The sequence below is a fragment of the Lacerta agilis genome, chromosome 14 (genome assembly GCF_009819535.1).
Source record: "Lacerta agilis isolate rLacAgi1 chromosome 14, rLacAgi1.pri, whole genome shotgun sequence".
NCBI classification, from domain to species: domain Eukaryota; kingdom Metazoa; phylum Chordata; class Lepidosauria; order Squamata; family Lacertidae; genus Lacerta; species Lacerta agilis.
Genome location: NC_046325.1, coordinates 34,652,067 through 34,677,831, shown reverse-complemented (window position 1 = coordinate 34,677,831; position 25,765 = coordinate 34,652,067). Strand labels below are relative to the sequence as shown.

At 42.7% G+C, this 25,765-nt stretch overlaps 1 protein-coding gene across 4 annotated transcripts; it reads right to left on the bottom strand.

Annotated features, from left to right (window-relative positions):
* Positions 1-676: 676 nt before the first annotated feature.
* On the bottom strand, positions 677-23,336 carry DDX42 (DEAD-box helicase 42). Of its 4 annotated transcripts, none has more exons than XM_033170541.1 (20): positions 23,261-23,336; positions 23,037-23,084; positions 21,804-21,930; positions 20,115-20,348; positions 19,531-19,681; positions 18,289-18,350; positions 17,753-17,789; positions 14,045-14,194; positions 13,572-13,676; positions 11,756-11,875; positions 10,116-10,292; positions 9,380-9,508; positions 8,679-8,778; positions 6,984-7,031; positions 6,311-6,408; positions 5,833-6,109; positions 5,158-5,384; positions 4,238-4,348; positions 3,977-4,075; positions 677-3,319 (listed from the first exon to the last, which is right to left on the bottom strand). In XM_033170541.1, exons 3-20 carry the CDS (start codon positions 21,821-21,823, stop codon positions 2,624-2,626), a joined length of 2,841 nt encoding a protein of 946 aa, XP_033026432.1. In that variant the 5' UTR covers positions 21,824-21,930; positions 23,037-23,084; positions 23,261-23,336; the 3' UTR covers positions 677-2,623. The 4 variants fall into 4 exon arrangements, with proteins under 4 accessions (XP_033026432.1, XP_033026433.1, XP_033026434.1 ...); XM_033170542.1 differs by having other exon boundaries at positions 21,804-21,873; XM_033170543.1 differs by lacking the exon at positions 21,804-21,930.
* Between the last annotated feature and the right edge of the window lie 2,429 nt (positions 23,337-25,765).

Sequence of the window (25,765 nt, the reverse complement as noted above, 5' to 3'; positions counted from 1 at the left end):
TTCTGTTTTACAGAATGGATTTTTTTAAAAAAGGGTGTTCAAACAAGCTTGCCATTTTTCTGCAAATCATCCATCTCAATGAGAGAAAGTAACAGCTTACTACTTTGCTGTCTCAGAATCAAAGCAACTGCTCTTGCAGTGAACAACTGTGCAGGATTAGATGAGACGTGACAAATTTTCAAACACAGGCATACTTTGGTTCAGTACTTTGCAGAACACCTGTCCAAGGCAACTATGGGATCATTTTTTCTTTACCATCCAACTTGCATTTTGAAACACACAGTTGTTGCTTTGGAATATGACAAAATGATGCTGGGAGAGACAATTTGCAAGGAAAAGCAGTTGGTAGCAAGAGGTGTGCTTAACCTTGCAGGGTAACTGACTTGAGCAAAGGTGGCAAGGAGTATGTTGCAAAAGGTGGGGGGGAAACTCTCATCATCCCCTGGCCAATTTGATGTGGGCAAGGAAATTAAAACCCTTTCTGACTCCCCCCTCCCCAATTAGAGCAGTCAAAGGTGTTGTTGTTTTTAAAGGCTATTTTGATGTAGTGCAAACATGAGAAATAAAATTATTGAAGCTGGTGTTTCCTTCTAATGACGAGTAGTACTTTTTACCCGCAAAACCAACTTATGAGTAAAAGAATATAGGCCAAAATAAACAGGCACATCCCAGGCAATTGTCCTTGTAATAAAACATTTACTAGAAGAGAAAGCGGAAAGTAAAGGGAACAGCATGTCACAGAATCCTGACAGTTTCAAGACACTTCTTCATAAAAATGAGAAGCAAGAAGTGAACTATTTTCAGCAAACAAGATTTTTCTACCACTCTGGCAAAAAAGAAAAAGAAAAAAAGAATCTGATTAAAGAGCCCAAGAACACACTGTTAAAAAAAAACCCCAAAACCAAATATTTTTACATTTGCTTCTTTCCAGATGTGTGCGCGCAACAACCATTTCGGGGAAAAGCAGCACATTGTTTCAGACAAGTCCCACTTTTAACATTGCTGCACAAAAATGCTTCTTCAGCAGCCAGTCTCAAACTTACAAAGTTTGAAATCTTCCTGGTTCAGCCCCCAATCACAATTAACTTGATGCTATATAAGAAAGATCTCCCTCCCCAAGCCTCTTTCACCCTTGGGTGGCGAGGGGGGGAAGGGGAAATAACTTCTGGAACATTCACAAAGCTATCTACACAAGATCCCACCCAAACGGACACTTTTCATCTTGCCAGCCGGTGGGCAGGCTATATCCTTGTGGCTCCATGGCCCATCTTTTTGTGTCCTCTTCAGGCTTAATGTGGCTCCTGTTGCCCATACAGTACACATGTTCAGGGACCAAAATGAGCAGACACTAGGATCATCCTTGGAGGCAGAGGAGCTCCAGTCTAGGCAACCTGAGATTCCTGCTAGTCTTTGCCAAGCGGTCTTTGTTCCCACAAGGACACATTCAGAACACAGATGGTGGATTGTGTAAAAATGTAGATTGGCATGGAGGAGGTTAGCATTCATTCTGTGTGTGTACCACAGTACTCGTGTATGCTGTTCTACTGGGCAGAAGGAATCCTTTAGCTCCAGCCAAATTCATCATACCTGGCTCAGGTACGACGAAGAATGAGACAAATTTGCAGGCTACATCACCTGCATATTTACAGCCATCTCCCCACTACTCTTAGGAACAGAATCTCAAGCTCTCTCTATTGGCTATTAGCATGCTGAAACTATCAAGGGAGGTATGAAATGATTTAACCTTTGGCCTGTCCTCTCTCTACCTGAAATGTGGACAACTGACAAAAAAGAGAGGCAAGAGTCAAGCCTGAGAACCTGCTCACCAATCCCAAAATAAGAAGGATTTAAGCTACTCAGCAGTGATGCATCAAATGGTATGGGTAAAAAAGATCGCTTGCAGAAATGACACAAGTCATAATGGAACATTATGATTTCCATGCAGGATTGGGCAAGACCAATTGTGAGCCCCACCTTCTTCCCAAGAGACCATTATTTCTCCTCCATCTGTTGCTTGCAATGGCCAACAGTGACCCAGTCGAAACTACTGTGTTTTCCTGTGATACTTTACACGTCTCATTGTACTGCTGGATACATGCAAAATCATATAAACAGGAACTTGGTGATCGTGTCTGGGCACAGATGGCCATTGGGAGCAGCGAACAATGGTGTAAAAGCATAGTGGCAATGGGGATGAAAAGAGGGCTATTGAATAGGGCTGATGTAGCAGGCATGCCACTTACTGGGAGATGGGTTAGTGTACAAGTTCACATTGATCTGAATAAAACAAACCTACCCAGTTAAAAGCCTCTTTCTGGAAACATTCAGTTAAAAAAGAAACACTCTCAAAGATGTTTTGTTCTTGGTGGGTGAAATCAATCTTCCCCTCGAGATGGACGGATTTTTAAAAGTCAGAGCACTGAGGAATTCCAAGAAAGGGAACACTTTCCTTTTGATCAAAGCACAACACCGACGTGCCATTAAAATGAAGCTGTCTGCAGACGCACCAGCCAAGGCTTGGTTGGGGGATCATTGCTGTCCATTTGCTATGCTTCTGAGTAGCCACACAGAAACGCCCTCTTGAGAGTGACCGAGAGGGGCACCTTGCAGGAGGCCTGGGCTCTTAGCTGTCCCACCGACTCTTCTTGCGCTTTGGGGGCTCCGGAACGACAAAGCCATCTGTCTTGCTGTTGTCCCTACTACTGCCTCCATCTGTCTTGTTGTTCTCCTTGCTGTTGCCATCTTTCCTGCTCTCAGTGTTCCTATTCTCACTGCTTCTGCTTTCACCGCTGTTCCGGCTGCTGTCCCCATTGTTCCGGTTTTCCCCGTGGCGGCTGCTACTGCTCCCACCACTGGCATGTCGGCTTTCCCCATGGCGATGGGTGTCCCCGTGGCGGTTGTCCCCATGGCGATAGCCTTCCCCGTGGCGCTGGCCTTCACCATGGCGACCGCTCCCGTCACCGTGGCGCTGGCCATCACTGTGGCGACCGCTGCCCCGGTTGTCGCTGTACCTTTCTCTACCTCCGCTGCTGCCCTCTCTGTTGCTGTTGATGGCGTTTGGACTGTTGAACCCCTGAACGCCAGGACTCGGAAAGGTGGGGACGCTGTTTAAGTTTCCGGCGCTTGTGAAACCTGTCATGCCCTTTGGCATGCCTGCCATGCCCATGGGACTGTCGGGTCTTGCCGAGTTCTGCTGTGCTGAGTTGCTTGGCACGGAGTTCAAGCTGCCAGCACTGGTCCACCCACTGGCACCTGCTGAGGAGCTGCCTGTCTTCTGGTTGCTAAAGCTGGCAGCAACGAAATGGCTCTTATACTGGGACTACAGGAGAGAAAAACAAAAACCATAACCAATACAAGGATTCTTAAGCCTCTGTTTTCTGTCTCTTCTCAGTGACACCAACCGCTATCAAAGATTGAAGGCTGGGGGCTGGGTGGAATGGGCTTTTGGAAAGTGGGTGTATCTTACTGCTCAAAGATTTCTTCCCGTTAAGGGGAAAACCCAGCTATATTTTTTATGTGAGAATCAAATTTCAATTAGTAATGGTTTCTACTGTTAGGACATCTACTGCAATGTATGGCTTGGTTTAGTTTCTGGAGTGTTCAGGCCTATTTTTGCCTTCCGTTATCTCTGGCACTAGACTACATACTGTACTTCCTTCCACTCTGCCCATTCATTGGTATGGAGGAGGGCTGACCTGCAATGCCAATAGGAGCAAGTTGGGGCTAAATGCTGGGTGAATGTTGATGGCTCCACCTTGGGTCAGTGAAAACCTTGCTTGCTGAAGAACTTGTGATAGACACAAGGGAAATTCAGTTCACAGACTGGGCAACTACCATACTGTAGCAGACAAAGCTGCTGGCAAACAACGGCTCCTTTCCCTTCTGAGCTAGTTTAAGGAGTTCACAGGCACAATGGCCACACTTGGCTAGATAGAAAGGGGAGAGAATCTGTAGCAGGACAGTTAGTCATACCAACCTGGAATGCTGCCTTCATTGCAGACAACCGGTCCCCCATTGCTCCCGAGGATGGTTTGTATGCCTCATAGTTAACCATGACACTGTTACTCCCACGGTCCTGTGACACAAAGATGTTGGGAGTTAGCGCTGTGAAACTTGGGCTGCAGTACTATACATACTTACTGGGGAGCAAGTCTCAATGAAATAAATGGAACTTACTTCCAAGTAGACATATACGGCACTGTTAGTCTACATTAGTATACTGAATCTCAATGCTTACCACACTCTCTGATCCTAGACCAGGCCGCTCACGGTACCCCAGTCCACCACCGCCAATATTTAACTTCTTTCCCTTCCCTCCCTTGAAACGTGATTTCCGGAACCAAGCATTCTGGAGAAAAAGGATAGTAACATTAACAGGAGATGAAATATGTGACTAACAGGCTATGGATTGGTTCAACTACTTTAGACCAGTGTTTTTCAACCACTGTTCCGCGGCACACTAGTGTGCCGCGAGATGTTGCCTGGTGTGCCATGGGAAAAATTGAAAAATTATTTTATATATAGTCAATATAGGCACAGAGTTAAATTTTCTAACATTTTTTAATGGTGGTGTGCCTCGTGATTTTTTTTCATGAAACAAGTGTGCCTTTGCCCAAAAAAGGTTGAAAAACACTGCTTTAGACTACAGAATTCTGGATGGAAGTGCAAAAGCAATACCAAAAATTAAAAGTACACAAGCACATAACAGTCATTTGTTGTATGCTATTTACCAAATAAAGGAAAGTTAGTTTTTGTGTTTTGGAGGGGGTGGGGAGGAAGCCAGAGAAAGCCATTTGAACTACATACTGGGGGAAACAAAATATCACTTATTTGTAGAAAAACAGAGTTCCCTGTTTTAAGTAGCTTCTTTGCAGATGCCTCCAAATTGCATGAGAGCAATTTGCACAAGATAACGAGGTAAAATCTGCCATAACTCAAGACCTTAGATTTAAAGACAACTCTCTGTATACTGCTAATGCCCAGTGTTGTTTTTTTCCCTAGATGCCAATCTAGCTCAAGCTGTGTAAATGCAGCAAAATCTACTGTGGCTCATCTACTGTGTTATATTATTTGGTGTGGCTCATAATTAGACACAGAAATGTTAAGTTTCAAGTTGAGGAAAGATTACAGTGCTTCTTCAGGTTTTGACAAAGCTACCTGCATGGCCAAGTCCAAGAGCTCTTTTGTGACGTGCTGATTGGCCCCTTCCAAATTCCGAACAAGATCTCCAGCGAAGTTGCTATCCTTGTGAGTCAGCAGGGTGTAGGCCACGCCCTTCTCTCCTGCTCTCCCCGTGCGGCCAATTCGGTGGGTGTGGGTGTCAATATCACGAGCCACGTCATAATTGATCACAGTCTTAATGGAAGGAATATCCAGACCACGAGCTGGGCAAAGGAGATGTCAGGGATCAAGACAGTTTCACGGCAATTCTCATATGTGTTCACAGAGAGCATTCTGCTTATATTGCATCTTATACTAAAAATAATTTTAGCTCCTGCTAAGGAAAAAAAAGGAGGGAAATATTTAGTGGGGATTTAGAATGAATTAATGAGATAGTGAAGGAAGGCTATCTTTTTCAAAAGATCGATCAACTAAAAGTCCTAGGAGGTTTATATTTAGTATCTTCAATACATAGTGCAGATAGCGGTAAGTCCACATCTACCCAGCAGGATGAGCACAACACTCTCTGAAGCATGGTAGATGTAAAGAACATCAGGGTAGGTGGATGAAAACTGGCGTAAAGAGAACACAATGTGAAGAGGGAAAGGGGGTAAAGAGTGTTGTTCGGAAATTGCTTCCCAGGTTTTTAAAACTTCCAACTTGCACCCCTACCTGCCACATCAGTAGCAACCAGAACTGGGAAGGTCCCCTTCTTGAAATCTGAGATGACCTTGTTTCTTTCACTCTGGTCCATGTCACCATGCAGCAGACCCAGGCTGTGCCCTTCCTGCTTAAGGTTGTTGGCCAGCTCCTCTGCATTTGCCTTCTTGGTAACAAAGAGGAGGACACTCCCTGAAGAGGTGAACTCCACTAGGCGGCTGGTCACCCAGTTCCACTTGTTGGGGCCAGAGGAGAAGATCTCCACAATCTGAGTGATATCTTCATTTGCCTGTTGTGTGAGGAGGAGGAGGAGGAGGAAGAAGAAGAAGAGGAAGAGGAGTAAATAGAGGCAAAATGAGAACACCAGGATTCATTTAACACGAGAGCAGAGATGGGGAAGAAGAACAGAGAAACACTATACTATGCACACTCGTGGCTTCTCTTTGCTCTAGTCTATTTCAAACAGTGTTTTTTTCAAAAGGTATATTACCTCTCCGATATCTCCTTGCACCACTCGAATTGGATCAATTAGAATGTCTCTGGCCAGCTTCTCAATCTTCTTCCGGAAAGTTGCACTGAACAGTAGAGCTGTTAAGCCAGGAAAATAGCACTAACGTTATATATAAAAAGGTGCAACGTAGAATTGTACGAGAATCTAGATACATAGGAATTGCCTGTGATGATTCACAGGTGAGTGATTATAGCACCACATTTGCCACGCATCCTTCCTTACTGTGTACAGCAGTACTAGAAGGACACAATGTGGTGAGGAGTGGGGTGAAAGATGCTATCCAAACAGCAGAGAAGCATGGAGGCAATGGGAGAGAGGGAATGACAAGGAGGCGGTGGTTTAGTATGCCTAAAAACTACCTATATATGAACAAGATTTTAGAACACTCCAAATGTCTGGGAAAGGTGAAAAATCTGTGAGTGGGTGGGAAGACAGCAGGCTGTCCTTGTGTAACAAGAACAAAATGTTTGCAAATGCATTAATACAACTTAATTTCTTTCTGGTTTAAGTATGGGAATTGGAAACAGTTTTGGGACACAAATTAATGCCGCCCCGCCCCAAAGGGCTAACCACATATTTACAAGAATAAAACAGTTCTGTCTCACACAATATGTATTTCAATGTATTTTATATTCAGGAAGTCCACACTCACTCTGCCTTTCAGGGCGCACGTGGCTGGCAATTGATCTGACTTGGTATTCTGGATGAAGAGAAGAAGAAAGTTCCAGTCAATGTACAGCTTTCAGATGCTGAAAAAGCAGCTGCATTGAGACTTATAAACAGCCAGTTGGAGGAAGAGAGTATGGCATATACAGTCGTACCTCAGGTTACGTACGCTTCGGGTTGCGTCCTTTTTGGGTTACGAACTCCACTAACCCGGAAGCGCAACCCGATGTGTGCGCAATTCGTGCATGCGCAGAGTGCTTTTCACGGTTTTCCCGGTCTGCGCATGCGCAGAACGAATTGTTCGGGTTACATCCTTTTCAGGTTACGTACTGTAACCCGGAGCGAATTAAGTACGTAACCCGGGGTACCACTGTAGTTCATGATAAAAAGTGCTCAATCTCTGCATTCTAGAACACCACCTTTTTATTTCATAAAATGCAGAATCATCCACAAGCTCAACTTCCAGTAGGTCTTGAATGAGATGTTGATACATTTGAACATCAGGCTCAGAGTTTTTTGTTTACAAAAAAGCATGCCCCCTTAAAAAGACATTTATTTTAAAAAGGCCTTTAAAATCAATACATCATGCAACTAAGTGACAAATTTGACAACAAGCAAATATTTATCTGTGGGCTTGAATTTGTTTTTCAGCAAAACGTATTTTTTTCAGCCATTCTGGTTCTTGTTTATTATTGTAATCAGAAATATTCTATGCCCCAGGAAAAAAAGAAGTTAAGAAAGAAATCTGTGTTTCTTTCAAAGTCAACTAAAATTGAGGTTTGGGAAATAAGCAAATATATTTATATTTGAACACATCTTCAAGAGGCCAATGATTATTCCACTCAAATAATAGAGAGCTGCTTTGCAGCTGATACACATAGCCTGTGTTACACACACACACACACACACACCCCACAAGAAACTTTCTCTTAGGCACTCCTGGCTTATCCAAGAGAAAGAAAGAAAACAGTTTCTCCAGCAATGCCCAGCCTGCCCTTCATATACTATGGGGGAATGATATAGCTGCAGAACTGGGTGCTCTGTGCCACTTCTACTATGAATTGTGCCCCACTTTGTACAATGAACATTGAGCAAATGAAAGAGCTAGACACTAAAAAAATATATAAAAATCTTTGGCCACAAAATGCTTGCTTCAACGAAAGGATATTTTGGAAGATATTTCTGTCTGAGCTTTGAGAGACTTCTGAAGAAAGGAAGTTCCAAAGGCTGGGAGTGGTCACTGAAACCTATCCTTGCATGTGCTTTCACAGGGCCATCTGGAGCACAAGAGCGCCACTAAGAATTCATTCTCAGCTAACCACAAAGTTCAGGACAGGACACGTAACACAGCTTGGTACCAATGTTAAACAGTCATAACAAGCACGTTGGCGTTTTATTTTTACTTCCCAAATTTGCACTATTCTTCACTGGGTCAAACCACTTGCCTTTCTCCCTGCTTTGTCATATTCCTCCATGTGAAAGCCTTCATTTTGCACCGCCACCCTCATCTATTATCCAGAATGTCCTGTGCTTTTCTGTAACACTGTTATTTAGTTGCTGCTGAGTGCACAGCCCAAAAAATGCTTCTGTCTTTACAATCTTTCACTAATGGATTCCTAAGACATAAAGGGTGGTATGAAGTTGTGGGGAACGTGGGCAGCCAGTATTTCTGGGTACATACCGAAACCCATGTCAAACATTCTGTCGGCTTCATCAAACACGAGGTATGTGACCCTCTGAAGGTTGGTTGCTTTCTTCTTCACATGATCAATCAAGCGGCCCTGAGTGGAAATAGTTAACAACAGCAAGCTTGTCAGAAAAGCCAGTATCAATATATCGTATCATTCAAACTATCTCACAGTAATTTCTTGGTCATAGTGGTTATACAGCTCCTACTTTCCCTATTGTTTGTGGTCCTTTTTGAACAACAGGGTCCTGTCAATAGTAGCTGGCCAAGAGTCAAGGAAAGCTCTGAAGGCCACCTTTAAAGGAAGACTCCCAGAAAGAGTCCAGTGAGAGGGAAATAGTTTGGTTGTGACCCTCAGAAGCTGCTAACTGCCAAAGCAGTTCCTCTTGCCCTTAGGAATTCTACTCCAGTTTGGATTCACATTTTCTGAATCCAGTAAGGAGGGGGGGGGGGAAATGAGGTAGGTTCACATAAGCCACAAACCAAAGAATGAATCACAAGATATTTCTTTTTATTTAGAAAGAAAAGGAAACATATTGCAAGCCATTCTCAGGATCCCGTATCCCTTAGGGCAGCCTTCCACAATCTGGGAATTTCTTGGACTACAGCTCCAGCCCCAGCCAGCAACATCTGGAGGGCACTAGGTTGGGGAAAGATGCCTTACAGCAACACAAGTACCTGGAAGAAATACTCACTGGAGTGCAGACGACAATTTCTGCTCCTTCCTGCAGAGCCTTTGCCTGCTCCCACATGCTTCCTCCACCATACACTGCTACGGAGCGTAGATTGTAGGCCTTCCCAAAGCGTTTGCATTCAGCGTGGATCTGAAGGCACAGTTCACAGAATATTGATAACACTACTTCAAAAACTAGAAAGACATTTCCATTGAATCAAAGAAACAAAGGGACTGCAAAATCTAGACTTTCCTGTTCAACGGGGTTACTTCTCTATACCACCTATGTAAAAAGCCCTTTTGACACATAAATGAGTCTCTGGGACTTAAAAAAGAGCAAGATATTTGAAGTCCTGCATGCATCAAGTCCTGCACCACAATATCTCATTACAACTCCTTAAAGTTAAGGGTACACTCATTAGTGTGGCAAGCCAGAATGCCTCTCTGCTAAAACATGGCAATTTTTCGGGAATTGTACCATAGTTCTGAACCTCCCTTTCCTTGTAAAGTTACCAAATAAATTTCTGAAGCTTTCTACCCGAGCTGCTCTTTGGTGACCAAGGTGTGCAAGATGAGGTCCCTCCCCCCAAAAATAAAAATTTCATTATGAACTCATTTCCCCATAAAAAACCACACTTAATTTTAACTTGTCCCCCGCCTTTTAAAACAACAACAGCATAACCTCCTCAGATGAATAATCTGTTCCAGGATTTACTTCCCCCCCATTTCTTTCCATGATGCTACAAACATTTCTTTACCTGCTGGCACAGCTCTCTGGTTGGACATACAATCACTGCGATGGGACCATCTCCTGGCTCCAGCTCCTTCTGATCCATGATGTGAACCAACATGGGCCAAATGAAGGCTGCAGTTTTCCCACTGCCAGTCTTTGCAATACCGATCATGTCTCTGCCACTCAGGGCCACTGGAACACCCTGAAGAGGGGGGGGGGGGAAACCCACCCACGTTTTAAATCCAGCAGTTTCCCAGAACAGAGCTGGTGACTCTCAGCTCAGGGTAACGTTTTGAAAATAATTAACCTTCATAAAGCCATGAGGTTGTGGACCCCAGCAGCTGTAAAAAATGTCTTTAAAGTTGTTGTTTTTTAGCATACCCGAATCATTTCATACTCCATGTGCTCCTCAATTATTATAGGGTCAGTTATACCCTATCCATTTCATCACATCTCCACTCTTCAATGTTTAAGAGCTTGTGTTTAACTGACAATGTTGTTAACTAAATAAGCCAACATAAGAAGCAAACATCTAAGCCCACTGTAACCCCAGCATAATCTCCAAACAGGATAGGGAAAACAACATAGCATTTTGCTTGTTTCACAAATTCAATTTTTTAAATCAATACCCCACTACCCTATGAAGTTAATTCTGTTCCAAGTTGGCTTTATCTTGACAGAGAAGTTAACATTCTTATGACACAAACCTGCAACACAGAATTATTATATGTAATTTTCCTTTTGTTTTTTTTGGAGAAGTGGAGACGCCCAATTAGGCTACAGCAGGGGTAGTCAACCTACCACCCACTAATGCATCTTTCTTGATGGTAAAATTTCCTTACCGCCCACTAGTGCTCGATGGAAGGAGGATTCAGCTTGTGCCATAGAACCCCCTACTGCCCACCTAGAATCCTGAAATGCCCACTAGTGGGCGGTGGGGACCAGGTTAACTACCCCATGGCTACAGCTATTCACAGGACTTCTTCCACTGTTTATTATGGTGCCAGTATCTTCCACTAGGCATTTTAAATATAGTGGACTCTCCAGATATGAACTTAATTTGTTCCAGGGGTTCGTTCGCATCCCGAAAATTACATAAATAGAGGCACGCTTCTGCGCAACTTGAGCGCTTCTATGCATGTGGCAAAACCTGGAAGTAAACACTTCCGGGTTTGCCATGGCCGAAACCTGAAGATTCCGTATCCAGAGGGATACATAAGTAGAGGTACGACTGTATCTACTTTGCTCTCTTCCATTTTCTCAAGGACTAACTGTAGCTCTAGAGGAGAAATAACAAGATATCAAAGGATAAACCAAGTACCAATAGCCCTTCTGGATAGAGAAAACTTTTTACACTTGTCAAGACAAAAAGGACATCCCCCCTGAAATTTCAGGGCATCTTTATCTTTTTTTTAAAGTTCATTTTGTAGTGATTCTATTGGAAGGAAATTCTTTAGGCTTTTCACATGTGGTAATTATAAATATTCAAATCAATTTTATGGCAAATAATTACTGCCATTACTTCTAAATTAATTAGCATGCTAACCAAGTTACAAGCTGATAACGTTACAACATCTCCCCTGCCCCCCAAGAAAAACAGATATGAGAGAAATAACAAAACTATACTTTGTTGGATTACTGTGAACACTGCTACGCAGGACTCACCTGGCATTGGATAGGTGTGGGTTGAGTGTATTCTGATTTCCTAATTTGATGCATAAGTTGCTCATCAAAACCAAAATGAGCAAAACTGCTTCCTGGTCTTGGAGGAGCTGCTCCAGAGACCTAGGGGAAAAGTTATTCATTAAAACCATTCCTTACACTTTTGAGAGAGATTACTCAATGCACATGCTGATGTAGTCTATATGAAAAGGAAGTTCGCTCAGTTCTGATCTCCGACAATGCTTATTTTGCTAAATCCACCTTATAGGGGTATTCCACCCACCTCAAATGATTAGCCTTTCTTATGTTGAACTGAATTCAAGATTCAGCTGAGGTAAACACACCTGAAAAGGACAATGATGAAGGGAATGTCCCAATCTAATTTAAATTAAATTAGATTGGCAGAACAAAATCTTAGAATATGCAGATCTAGCAAGATTGACAACAAGATTCCGAGACCATACAGATCAAATATTCGATAGAGAGTGGAATATTTACAGAGAATACCTAAAAGTACATTGTAAAAATTTAAATTCTTTGGCAGGCCTGGATTGACCTCTGCATGAAATAAGAGAACTTCACAAAATTAACAACTGAACAGCCTAGGAGTGATAAAGTTAAGTGCGCAGTTAAAAAAAATAATCACAATTAGGAATCACAATGTGGGGGATTGGAAGTCATGCTTGAATTCATTACATGTGAATTTAAATCTTGTTTTTTTAATGTGTTGATTTTGAATTGCCTTTTATTGATTGTTTTGTATTGTTTTATTCTGTATTTGTTTTGTTTTTAAAACCAATAAAGCATAAAAGTGGGGAATGTCCCATGTTATCAGAAGCCCATATTCACGGGAGGATTGAGAGCATGCACATCTTATAAAATCCAGAAATTCATCAACTGGGCCTCTACAAATAGACCAAAGTTAGGTATTTTCGTATGCAAATCAGAGGCTAAATGGAACAAATGACGAGCATACTGAGCAATATCTAGCTAGAAGCTTGATCAATCACAGAGGCCAGTGGAGTGAGGAGAATCCCAAGAAAGGGGCTGAAAGCCTGAATGACAACCAGAAGCCCTCCCATCTACCAATCCCCAACAGAATAAGCTGAAGGGGAAAGTGTCGGAACAGCTAACAACTATGAAGTACTCAAGGAAGCCTGAAGAAGAAGAGTTTGGATTTGATATCCCACTTTATCACTACCCGAGTCTCAAAGCGGCTAACATTCTCTTTTCCCTTCTTTCCCCACAACAAACACTCTGTGAGGTGAGTGAGGCTGAGAGACTTCAGAGAAGTGTGACTAGCCCAAGGTCACCCAGCAGCTGCATGTGGAGGAGCGGGGAAGCGAACCTGGTTCACCAGATTACAAGTCCACCGCTCTTAACCACTACATCACACTGGCCTGAAGGTGACCAACAGTCAAAACCTGGTTAACAGATTATGTCTGCTAACCACCATGCCTTTTATGCCTGCTGCAAGTTTTCTATGGTACATCTCCCCGCACTGGGTCAAACTTTGCCCCCCCCGTCAAGCCACATTATTCTTCCAAACCCTCCTCAAGGTGCACTTTTGCAAAGCAGCCACTGAATTGTAGCCATCCCCACTACAAATTAACTCTTCTCTGCACCACTATCCTTGAAACTTAACATACTGGCTCTCTTACATCCTTTCTGCTCTCTTTATCTTACTTGGATCATAACCTCACTCAGCAGGAACCATGGCACATCTTTGTAAAGGTTCTGTGTCTGTTTATTGTTCACCACACAGCTGTTATTATCATGTCTGAACAAGAGACAATTCTCAAAGCAGGACTCATCTTACCCGGAGATTCAGCTTGTGGCGCAGCTCCACCACTTGCTGTGGAGTGAGGCTGGTGATTTCTTCATGCTCGTCGTGGAAATTTTTCTCAAATGGTGGGTATTCAATCTGCAGGCCAATGGTTGATGGTTAGCCAGGGATACCACCTTATCAATAAAAAACTGGTTGGTGCCTCAGCTTGAGTAGTGGGCCACCATGGAATGTTCATGAACATTCTTGCTCTGTTAATAGTTGTAAGCATAGCATCTGGCAAACGTGCAGCTTCTGTGAGACATTCAAAGAAGCACTTTGGTAGGGGGAAACTGACATAAAAATCATGTAAATTTGTCTGGGCTTCTATGCAATGGAAGAATATAAGCACTGGAGCACATATGGTGAGGATATCTTCCTCTCTTTGCTTTATTCAATGTATTACTATTGATTTTTAGATGAACTTAGCAATGGCGCTATGCTACTGATTGAAGAAATTCCCTCACCTCTGAATGATCAATAGGAGGAAGAGGGTCAATGATTTTTTTGGATGGTGCTATTGGGTTGCCATCACTGTCATACTCCAGGTTGTCCTCCTCCTCTTCTGGAACCACACCAGCATTGGGATTTTCTGCCATGTAACGGAAATATGCTTCCTGCAGCAAAACAGAGAAATGTAACTGCATACAAGTGCCAAAGAGGATGAAATGCTATTATTGTTTTCAGTTAATTACTAGCTACATTTAGAGACAGTCACTTACTTTAATGCCTACCCATAAAGAACAAAATAACTTTGTATATTTTAATATTTCTCTTTTTATCACAGTAATTATTTGGTTAAACCATAAAAAAGAATTAACAAATTGGCTGCTATATTTCGCTTTTCCAGGAAACAGTCAGAAGACCTGAGCTGACCATCCCAAATGTTTAGTTAAAGCTATAAAAGTGTTTTCTGCTGTGTTGTGTCAAAATGTCTGGCCTTCAGTGCTTAATTTCCAAGACGGGTGGGGTGTGTGTGTGTATGTGTATGTGACATTTGCCTGGACATTACAACCACTGACCTCCAAATCTTTTCCTCTAACGCCTTATGTGTGAATAGGAATGACTGCGGTTACTCAGAAGTGATAGAAAAATACTCTGCACATGCTCAAATTCTCTCTTTCTCTTTTTTACTTTAAAATTAATTCTGCTGACTTCTTGGCTAGATGTCTGCGGCAAGTTAAAAGTCTCCAGGCAAGCAAACAAGAAAAAAATTATGAAAACTGGAAGGGTTTTCTTTTAGGTTGCTTAGTCACTTACAGTGCATTGAACAGATGTAGAGCAGGAAAAGACATGGATGCCAATGCACTATTGGGAACCTTAACTGTACACTGGCAAGGGAAAACAGGCTTTGTTTCTACCTCCCATCAGCTGATGGCCAACAGAGCCAAAATGTGCTGGAATGGCTGTCCTAGCAAGCTCCCCATGGAGAACTTCCTTACGCAACTGATGCCTGCAAAAATTTGGTGCCTAAGGTGCTTTAAACCATCATGCAGGGCTCTTTCTGAAGTCCCATCTTTGGGACTGAAACATATTGAATAACTTGAAATCACTGTGATGTCCGTGATTGACAAGTGAGCAGCCCTGCTCACCCGTCAAATTTGGTCCATGAGGCTCAGATCGGACAAGGATCTGTCCTGCAGAGCAAACAACAACAAAAAGGTTTTCCACCCTGATCTAGCAGACATACAGTGGTGCCCCGCTAGACGAATGCCTCGCTAGACGAAAAACTCGCTAGACGAAGGCATTCGTCTAGCGGAAGGCTGCCCCGCTAGACGAAAAAGTCTATGGGGCTGCCTCGCAAGACGAAAAAATTTTGTCTTTTTTTCCGTTTTGCGGACTGCGGCTGTCATTGCCGCTCCGCAAGACGAAAAACCCGCTAGACGAAAATTTTCGCAGAACGAATTGTTTTTGTCTAGCGGGGCACCACTGTACATGACTGACACTGCATATATCTACTTTCTTGAACAGGAATTCCCCCAAAGAGTTCTCCTAACAATTATGCACTCCCTTACAGGACAGGATAGGGTTTTTGAAACCATTTTGATATTTTACTATAACAGGGAATACCCTATGTTCTCTAATTTGAAGATACAGAAAATAAGCTCTTCCTTGTTTTAAAAAGTCAAATTCACATTCAAGAGAGACTCTCTCAAATAAGGCACCTTCAGCATTTCCCCCCAAATGCAAATTTAACTGGTTAAAAAGTCACACTAATATTAAGTCTGATCAATACATTGCTACTACATTTTCAAGCTGTGCTTCCTCCAAGGGTACATGGCTCTCCCCTCCATTTTATCCTCATTACAACTTTGTCAAGAGGACACAGATGATTGAAGGCTTAAGAAAAAGCCTAAATAAATAACATTAGGTTGAGAAAAGGACCAGCCAATCCTGAGAGCTTCATGGTCAAGCAGGGATTTGAACCCAAATCAACCACAATAGTTATTGGTGCAATCGGTTGGCATCCCTCTGCAGTATTAGAACATTGTGGCCATCTGGAAACCCAGCCAATAAGGGTTAAAGAGGGGTATTCATTTGGTAAATTCAGGATATCCTGCAATAATCGGGGTGAGGCAGGAGTGGAAATAAATAAATAAAGGAACGAAGGAAGGCAAGAAGGGAAAGAAAGGAAGACATGACTTCATTTACAAACGAACAAGATTTCTATTTTCATTTATGTTTGCTGCACTGTAAATTTAAGCAATCCCTCTCCCCTATCGAGTGGGCTACACACTGTTTCTCAGCTATGTCTCAATCCTACTATGAACATTAAGAAGCACATTGTATCTTCTTCAGAGTTAAAGATGAATGCCTACCAAAGCAACAGTGAAAAATAGTAGCTTCAATGATGTTACATTAAGCCATAAAAAGTTTCTCTAACTCCATGGCTCTAGATGGATTTCAACAGTGTTTCCTGGAGTTCTGATAGCTGAATAACACTTTTCTTCCTAATTAAAACTGAGGCTGTGCTATAGTGTTATGCCCCCAGAAGCTTATTTTTTAAGTGTGCTAATGTAAAAATTACTCACCCTCAGAGTCTATCTCTGTGCATGTTTGGTATGCGCATGACACAATAGAGACAAGTCCAGAGCACTGACGCATGAAAAGTTGCAATAGCCAGACTCCATAGAGGTTGGTAATTATGTATCACTGCACCACGAGGTGTTAGAATCAGGGCAGCTAACTTGTGGCCCTCCGGATATTGCTAAACCACAATTCCCAGTAGCCTCAACCACCAAAGACAATGGTCAGGAATGATGAGAGTTGTAGTTCAGCAATACCTGGAGAGCCACAGGTTAACCAGCCCTGGGTCACATGCTTCAATCGTGGCTGATGCAGAAACAGGCAGAACTACTTGCTATGGAGGCTGATTAGGAGGCAAGGCGAGAGCAGTAACTCATGCAGATATGTAGTGGGCAGATACTTTGACTGCTCAGGAGACATCAATTAGCCATTCTGTCATGGCACACTAGAATATGCCCCAGAACACAGTTCAGGAATGACAGGGCTGGAAGTTCCAGATTTTGGATAACAGGTATTTGTCTGCACCAATAGGAGACTCAAAGAAGCACAAATCCGTGACAAGTGAGCTCTATAATACCTTATACCATTGATGGCCAAACTTGGCCCTCCAGCTGTTTCTGGACTTCAGCTCCCATCAACCTTAGCTAACAGGACCAGTGGTCAGGGATGATGGGAATTGTAGTCCCAAAACAGCTGGAGGGCCGAGTCTGGCCATCACTGCCTTATGCAATACTTTATTTTCAGCTGTTGCTTATATGGTCCATAGCAATAGCCGTCAACCTTTTTAGACCAGGGCCCACTTTTATCATTAAAACTGTACAGGACCTACTTTTATTTTAATGTCTGTCTTTCTGCTTCTTTCTCCTTTGTCCCCCCTTAAAAAAATAAAACAAAATCCTAAAAAGCATTGGTTGTGCACTGATGTGACTCACCTAAAGTTGACCTGAAAACCAGTTGGGGGTCCTAACCCTTTTATCAGCTGAACTAATGGTCTGATGTATTTAGAAAGAACAGACTCCCCCCCCCCCAACTGATCTTCTCAGCAAACAAAAATAGATCTGGTTTATTTCAAAGGATACCAGAAATGTGTGTCTGCGCTCATTGATTACTGTTTTGTAATAGATAGAAAGGTTGCGTAGAAAACTCACTTGATCATCTTCCTCTTCAATATCATCGCGTATACCCCTGGAAAAATAAGCAGAGAAACAAAACTTCCCTGCAAATGTTCCACATACCCAGCTCCATACATTCAATCTGATTAGTGCCAATATAATTCAACACTGACAACATTCAGCAGCAACCAAACAAAAAACAAAAGAACACGAACATCTTATGTCAGTTCCAACCCACCAGGACCTGCCAAATTATGAAGAGTAAAATTGACTGAATTTCAGATCTGTGAAGTGTGACAGAAAAGCTGTTTCACAGAACTATATAGTTGAAGACAACAAGGGAGGTAACCTCAACACCCTGCTCCAAGGAAAAGTCATCTATACACTAGCCCCTCAGAAATCAACCCTCATAAATTCAGATCACAGCCTTCAGGGAGGTTCAGAAAGGCTTAAAGATCTTAGCATGGCAAAACCTTCAAATATCCCAGCAGAAATAATGCAAGATGATCCCATACTTCTTGTCCATCTCTCACTTGTTTCAATGGGGCTGTGATATAAAAAAATTAACTTACTTTGTATTTTTTCTTTCCTTGTCTTTGTCTTCCAATCTCTTCATGTCTCTAGCAGCTTGATCCTAATGGGTCACAAAAGAAATGTAACATTGCAATGCAGCACATTTCCCTATAAAATTCCTATGACGCTGGAGCTCATAGCGCTATATGCAATGGAATACAGCAACCAGGTGAGGTATACCAACTGCCAGAAGAGAGAAGACTTCTGACAGCCGGCTCCCCTCCTTTTCTTATTCTTCCTATCATATTATTTAAAGAGTTTTTCAGTGCATATCATTGTATCTCAATACAAAACCATAGGTTCAAGGTGATGGTATTGTTGCACAAAGCCCTATATACTGGGATACCTAAAACATCACCTCATCCCCTACATACCCCACTGATCAGTGTTCTGTAGGAGAGGCCATCCTGCAGATACCATCCTATCAGGAGGTCTGTTCTGCATGAATGTCAGAACTGGGCCATTAGTGTAGTGGCACCTGCCATTTGCAATTCCCTTCCACCGTGCATCTCTACTGGCTTTTCAGCACTTGCTAAAGACATTCCCCTTTCCAAAAGATTTCTAAAATCTTTATCTCAGTTGGTATCTGACCTAGATCTCAACTGATTTTATTTATGTGTTGTTGTTTTAAACGGTTTCTATTTTTATAGTTATTTTCAAAAAATGTTTTTATATACAACTGTTTTTAAACATGTAAGTCTTTCATTTATGCCATTATAGTGTAAATTGTTTTGGAATACCTCACAGGAAGCAATTTGTAAATGAAACAAGTAATTAAATGGTAGCAGTAGTAGTCTGAATCCCTCCCCGATTGTTATGAGCAGGAGTCTGCCTTGTGCTTCTCAGTCTAAATTATGAGCGTATGAAACGGCGACATCACCACTGCTGAATTCCCTCCTGAGAGCCACCTGCTTGGTTTCACTTCTCTGACTTTTAAGGCCCCTAAGGTGCTAATTGCTGTTGCTGCTTTTGTTCTATTCTGTTTGTCCTTGTCTTTGCTTTTATGTTTGCTTACAGGGCAACAGCTGGCTATTATGGATTTCTTCACTGGTTTGCTATAAACTACCTCAGATACCCTACAACAGAAGACAGATTTAAAATATTTTAAATTAAAATAAATACAACTGATAACATTTTTGTCCAATCTTCAGAAGTGCTGACTATTATTCTCCTCAACAGTCATTTTTGGTGCATCTCAAAGCCACAAAATATCGGCAAGGCATAAGGAGAAGGTAACTTACCTCCACCTCTGCCATGAATGCCTCCAATGGGTCATCTTCGCTGTCTGAGTCAGGTGGTTTGGAATGGAACTGCTGCCGAGTGGGGGAGTTCTCAGCGGGAATGTATGGCAAGTCAACGTTATTGGAATCTTCCTCCTCATCCTCAAAGTACCTGAAAATTCAGAGAGAGAGAAGCTGACACTGGGAAGAATCAAGTCAACACATAAGCAGGCTTATAAGAAGGGAAAGCATTTGCTATCACACAGAGCATAATACTGGACAATATTTTAGGATTTAAAAAAAAAAGATTTTTTGGGGGGGGGGAGGGCACAGAACTAAAGAACAAACTCCATCTCTCAAATAGCCACTCCAAGATGTCTGGCAGCCTCATTTAGCTGTTGTCATGCAACCTTTATCTGGACTCTGGCTAGTCTTACCCTTGAGATGTCAGCTGTAAAATGGCTTATGCCATCCACTGGGACACTTCTTTTCACATACTGTATTATCAGGTAACACAACTATGCCTGCCCTAATAAAACAAATCATCGCAAAACTTTGGGAAACTCATTTAATGAGGATACAAGTGCAAAAGGCGGGCAACTTACGCATTCTCCTCATCAAAGTTTGCTCGCTTTGATCCAATCTTGTAAAAAGAAGGCAGCTGTGGTGGTGGTGTCTTTCCAAAACCAGCTGAACCAGGGGCTCCGAAAGCACTGTGGGACTGCTGAGGAAGTTTTGGCTCCTCCTTCTTCCCAGTGGATATGGAGAAGCCACCGAAACCAAAGCCCCTCTTGGTGCCAGGGCCACCTTTGTTCCAATTCATGGTGTCAGCAATGTGTCTGATAAAGATGAAATGACGTACTAAATATAAAGCCTCTGCCCATTTCAAAATAGTATGAACAAAACTTCATAAGCGACTAGCATAGAATTAAGATAGGAAAGTCTGACTTAGAAAGACGAACAGAGCACCGTATTTTTTGTAAAAAAAATGCTCCCCCTAAATATCAATCATAGCAGCTGATTGTACTGAGATGAAAATGGGTATTTCTAGTATATGAATAAAACTCAAGTTTACACCAATGCAGATATTTTGTTTACTAATACGAGGCAGACTACCTTTTAAAGCTTACTATCCAGTTCCCTTCTATTGTTTAGACATTACTGTTTACCAAGAAAATATATAATCTGCATTCAGATGGTAAAGGGTCATAAATACATTTAAATATATGTAATACAATCAGTTGCATCCTACTGAATATATGTGTGGCTGACACTGATAAAATGTGGCAACTTTATGCATTAGAGGTTTTGTTTTTAACAATGAATTCAGGCTATCTTCTGGAATAAATATTTTTATTTAAAATGTCTGCAAGCTATTTATCCCTTAAAGGACAGTAGGCAATTGAAGTGCGAAAAAGAACCCCTGCTTCGTTAGTCCTGAGCTTACTAACAAGAACGTTCACTGCTGTTCATCTTAAACCAAATCATAAATAATGTTATATAAATGCTTTTGGGGACATTTTACTACCCAAGAAAAATTCCAGTGTATCTCAAGGCAGTAAAATGTCCCAAAGCAAATCCATGTGCGTAGCGTTTGAACGAAGACACTTAACAGAAAAAATCCATACCCAGCTACTAGAGGGGGTATAAATGGACAGAGGTGTTCCTTAGCTTAGTTCTGCAGGTCACTGCTGTTGGAGGAGCTCCACTGTTAAGGAGTGCCCCAATGCACCCGCCCAAAGAGTAGGCAGGCAGAAACTTATGGTGCTGGCATTCCTGCCCAGAGCAATTCCCAAAATGGGGAATTTCAGGGAAAGGGGCTGACCTGCTGCCATCATGTGACAGTAATGGGTCCAATCTGAGCCTCTTTGCTATGCCAGCCTGGGAGAAGGCACAAGGAACAGGTACACTTCCCTGCCCCCCTGACAGGTGAGAGTGGCAGGGTTGTGGAAGCGGAAGTGGCTTCATTGCTCCATCAAACCTCACCACCGACAGCCAGGAGTTTGTATGAATGCCCAAGATCATTTTTGTTTGGGGGGGGAAAAAACCATGGGACTTTTTTTTTTTACATTGGCTGAAAAACACCAATCCACCCATCCAAATGGCAAAAATCAGCAGACTACTTTGATATTTTATGACCCATACTTTTTTTGGTTGTCAGAAAGACAGCATATGCTTCACTGGATCAGTTAGTTGGAACCTCTGTTTTTAAAGATGGATTTGTTACATTGGCTGATAAAAAAGCACCCCAAATGCAAAAACCAGTTCATTTCCTAAGGCACTTAATGACTCACTTGCTGGAATTTGAGGACATTGTTTAATGCTGCGCAGGTGCTGTCCTAGGAGTACACTGTAGGTTTACTTCTGTGTATAAAATAAATGCAATGAAAAGTGCAGCCCTGGAAGGATTTTGTCTTACATCTGTGGAAGAGATTTGTTTCAGCTCTTACAAATTCTGAAGTGAATACACATACGTGTCTAATATACATATTTTCATTGGGGATTTTTATCACGTGGACATCTGCTGCTTTGAAAACTATTTGTGTCTAAGTGCCACAGTCATACAGTCCACCTGAAAAATGTTAGGGTGAGAGAGAACAGCCTTGGAAGAGGAAAACAGATACATACTGTGTCTGCAGGTATAAAAACAGGGAGCAGCCCTACTGGGAGATAAAAGTCTAAAATAGCGAACTGAAGCAGCTGGATACCGTACTTTGTACATACGCACTATTATTGTTTACTTAGTCACTTCCATTTAAAAGCACTTGGCACTTCTTTTTCAAATTTGTCTTTCAATTCAAAATACTCTGTCCTTTTCTCCAGACATCAATGCACCATACATGGGGCAGACTGACTTTTTCGGGGCCAACCAATAAGTTTCTTAGCCTAACCTGAAATCAGTCTGCTGCATCCAGGTCCACCAGCAATCATATATTGGTTTGTAGCTGTGCACTGGCTTGAGCATTTGAACCCATTGCCATAACACATCTACTATAATGGTGACCAGCGTAGACCGCTATAGGTGGTTTGTAGGGTGCATAATCCACACACCTGTGGATTACATGTCTTCCTTGGCCCCTTCCAGTCCTATTCCTCTATAAATGTTACCTTCAGTTTTACAAATACAGCCAGCGCCGTTGTGGAAAGGGGGCGAAAACAATAGCACTGCAGCTATTATTTGGGGTTCAAGCCCCACTTCGGCTACTCAGGTTGAAATGCAGATTGCATGCCATGCCCACTCGGCAGGGGACTTCCCACCGTGCTCATTGGGATTAGTCCTGAGAAAAGCGTGCACATGCACACGAGTCAGGCACACAAATAACAAAAAACGGTTCTGATCCCGTTGCCGTCCCACCCACCCCCCGCCCTTTCAACGGGCGAGGACTTTTGCTATGTACTGTATGTCAAGAGAGGACTGCAGGCTGTAAGTGTGGAGGAGGAGGAGGAGGAGCAAAAAGGCGGCCTTCAGGCTCGGAATCCCAAGTGTATGTCCGAAGATATCCCGATAACACCACCTGCCTACTTACCCTCGGTAAGGGCCGACGGGTGTGGCTGGAGACAGGAGGGCACGTCGCCTAGGAATGGGAAGAAAGAGAGAAAAATCAGGTCCCCGAGGCCTCCATAGCCGGGCTAGGCCTCAGCCCCGCCCCCTCCTCCTTTTCCTTCATATCCAGACAACCCAGGAGGAGGAGGGGCGGCCCCGGGGCCTCTTTCCAGCCCCTCTTCTCCCCACGGTCTCCTCTCTGCTTACCCGCCGCCTCGTCAGATACTCGCACGGCTTTCTTTACCGCCTTCCCCTCCTCCTCGCCTTCCTCCCTCTCTACCCGGTTACTACGGAGAAAGAAAACGGGGCGCGACGTCGGCAGCCGCGACGCGATGACGCCATCGCGCACAGGGAACGGCCTCTCTCCGCGCCTTTGCAAAGGGGCCTTTCGCTCCTCCGCGCGCGCGCGGGTGACGTCGCGAAGAGCGGTGAACCGTTGGTAGAAGCCCGTGGCGGGCGCGGATCCTAGAGGCAGAAACGAGTAGAGTGACATGCGAGCCCGATTTCTCCCCCCCCCCCCAATAAAGTTATTACTGTATAAAACACATACAGAGAGAATTATTAGCAGGAGAGATGGGATAGAAATGATGATGATCAAGTATTCCAAAAGGACTGGAGTAAATTTATACGATATTTGAAAGATTATTGTAAGCAATTAGCATCACTATCAGGGTTGCCTCAAGACTTGTAATGAGGATTTTTCTTTCTATTTTCATTTAAATTTTGTGCTATTTTCATTTTGTAATGAAGAATTGGAAAACGTACAAAAATGCAATTATATAAAGATGAATATTGAAAGCCATGAGGCATGAGGGAAGGAAGTCAATAGGCCCTAAAGAGCCAAAGTGGATAATGATGATGTGAATGTATAATATTAAATGGAATATATATATATATATATGCAATATGTGAATATTGGAAACGGCCTTATACCAAATTAGCCCATCTAGTTTAGCATTACGTACACTGACTGGCAGCAGCATTCCAGCTCATGGGCATAGGCAGGGAGGGGCAGCTGCCCCCCCATCAATAAAAATACATAGCTAACTGAGCTTCTCCCCCCCCCCCCCAAATCCTGGCTATGCCCATGTTCCAGCTAGAGATGTCACAGATAAAGTCAATAACCTTCTGCATGCTAGGCATGCGTTTTACTACTAAGCTACAGCTTGGGGTTAATAACAGTGGATTGAATTCTAGGGCTACTGTAATAAGTTTCTCACCGTTGGCACACATATCCGCTCATCCCAATAATATGGGAATAAGAACTACAAACAGTATTTTTAGAAGCAACATAATTTAATTTTTAAAGGAAGCCGGGGGGAGGGGGGTGAATGGCATCAAAACTAACTAAAAGTCTTCTCTGAGTGCTTAGGAAAAAACAACAACCATGCATATATTCCAGGCCTCTGGATATATTTGAAAGGATGTAGTGTGTTGTTTTTTAAAGGCTGTCATATTATTAATAGTAGGGCGATGAAGCTTTTTCTCTTTTTTTTCCCTATTTCCCGGCACCTTAATGATTATGGAATAAGCTTTTGTGCACTACAGTCCACTTCATCCCATAATAATAAATGTGTTGGTGCTTCAAGTCTCCTTGCGGAATTTTGTGTTTGTTTGTTTGTTTTTGGGAGATTTGGCAACCCCAGCCCACACCAGAACATGTGAAAAGTATTCTCTCCCCCCACCCCACCCCACCAACCCCTTTCTGGAAGTGTCTGAACCACCTTCTCACATATCTTCCTGGAGGAAATAATAATAAAAGATCCTCGTGCCTTCCTTTCGCCATTGCAAACAGTGCCAAAAAGCAAAACAAAAAACAACCCCTAATCAAAGTCCAAGAGATTTTATCAGCCTCTGGAGCTGCTTGGGGGAGGGATGCAGGGCCGGATTTAGGTTTGATGAGGCCCTAAGCTACTAAAGGTAATGGGACCCTTTATATGTCCAGCTGTCCTTTGTCAACAACAAATTGTCGCTGTTTTTTGTGTTGAATATATGCTATATGGTAATTTATGGACCTAATAAGGTATCTAAAGCCATTTACACATGTTGACATGCAACTAGTCCATGCAGAATGTTGTTGTTGTTGTTGTTCAGTCGTGTCCAACTCTTCGTGAGCCCATTGACCAGAGCACACCAGGCACCCCTATCCTCCACTGCCTCACGCAGTTTGGGCACCCTATTAGATATTAGATTTATTTATTATCATTGTCCGTATATACACAGTATACACAACAACGAAAATCAAACATCCAAAGACCGGATTTACCATACACATTTGCACATATCTCCAACACTCTCATCCTTATTAAAACATAATCTATTAAAACATAACATAATCCAGAGTATAACATAACCTATTAAAAGCATAGCATAACCTAAAAGCCTATATATATAGAAAACCCTATATATAAAAAACCCTATATATAGAAATGAGCAAACCAGTGATATTTTAGGGAACAGGCTAGCAGGCGGGGCCCATGAATTACATCATAGGTGCCTACACAACACAAAACACTGTTGCTGTATGTAGGTTTTATTTTATTTTATTTTATATTACATTTTGGAAATGTACATGCAGTTCCCCCCCCCTTTAATTTTTTTGGGCCCCACCGAGAGAGTGGGGCCCTAAACTATAGCTCGTTTAGCTTATACTGTACGTAAATCCGGCACTGCCCCTTTCCCTAACCCCGAAGGCAAGCGGGGCAAAGGCCT

Bases quoted from the DNA above. Each gene is read 5' to 3' on its own strand.
- DDX42 (XM_033170541.1), bottom strand. From the start codon at position 21,823: ATGTCCTCAAATTCCAGCAA. The intron at 9,509-10,115 runs GTAAAGAAATGT...CTGTGCCTTCAG, and splicing joins CCAGAGAGCTGTGCCAGCAG to ATCCACGCTGAATGCAAACG. The intron at 7,032-8,678 runs GTATGTACCCAG...CTCTTCATCCAG, and splicing joins AATGTTTGACATGGGTTTCG to AATACCAAGTCAGATCAATT.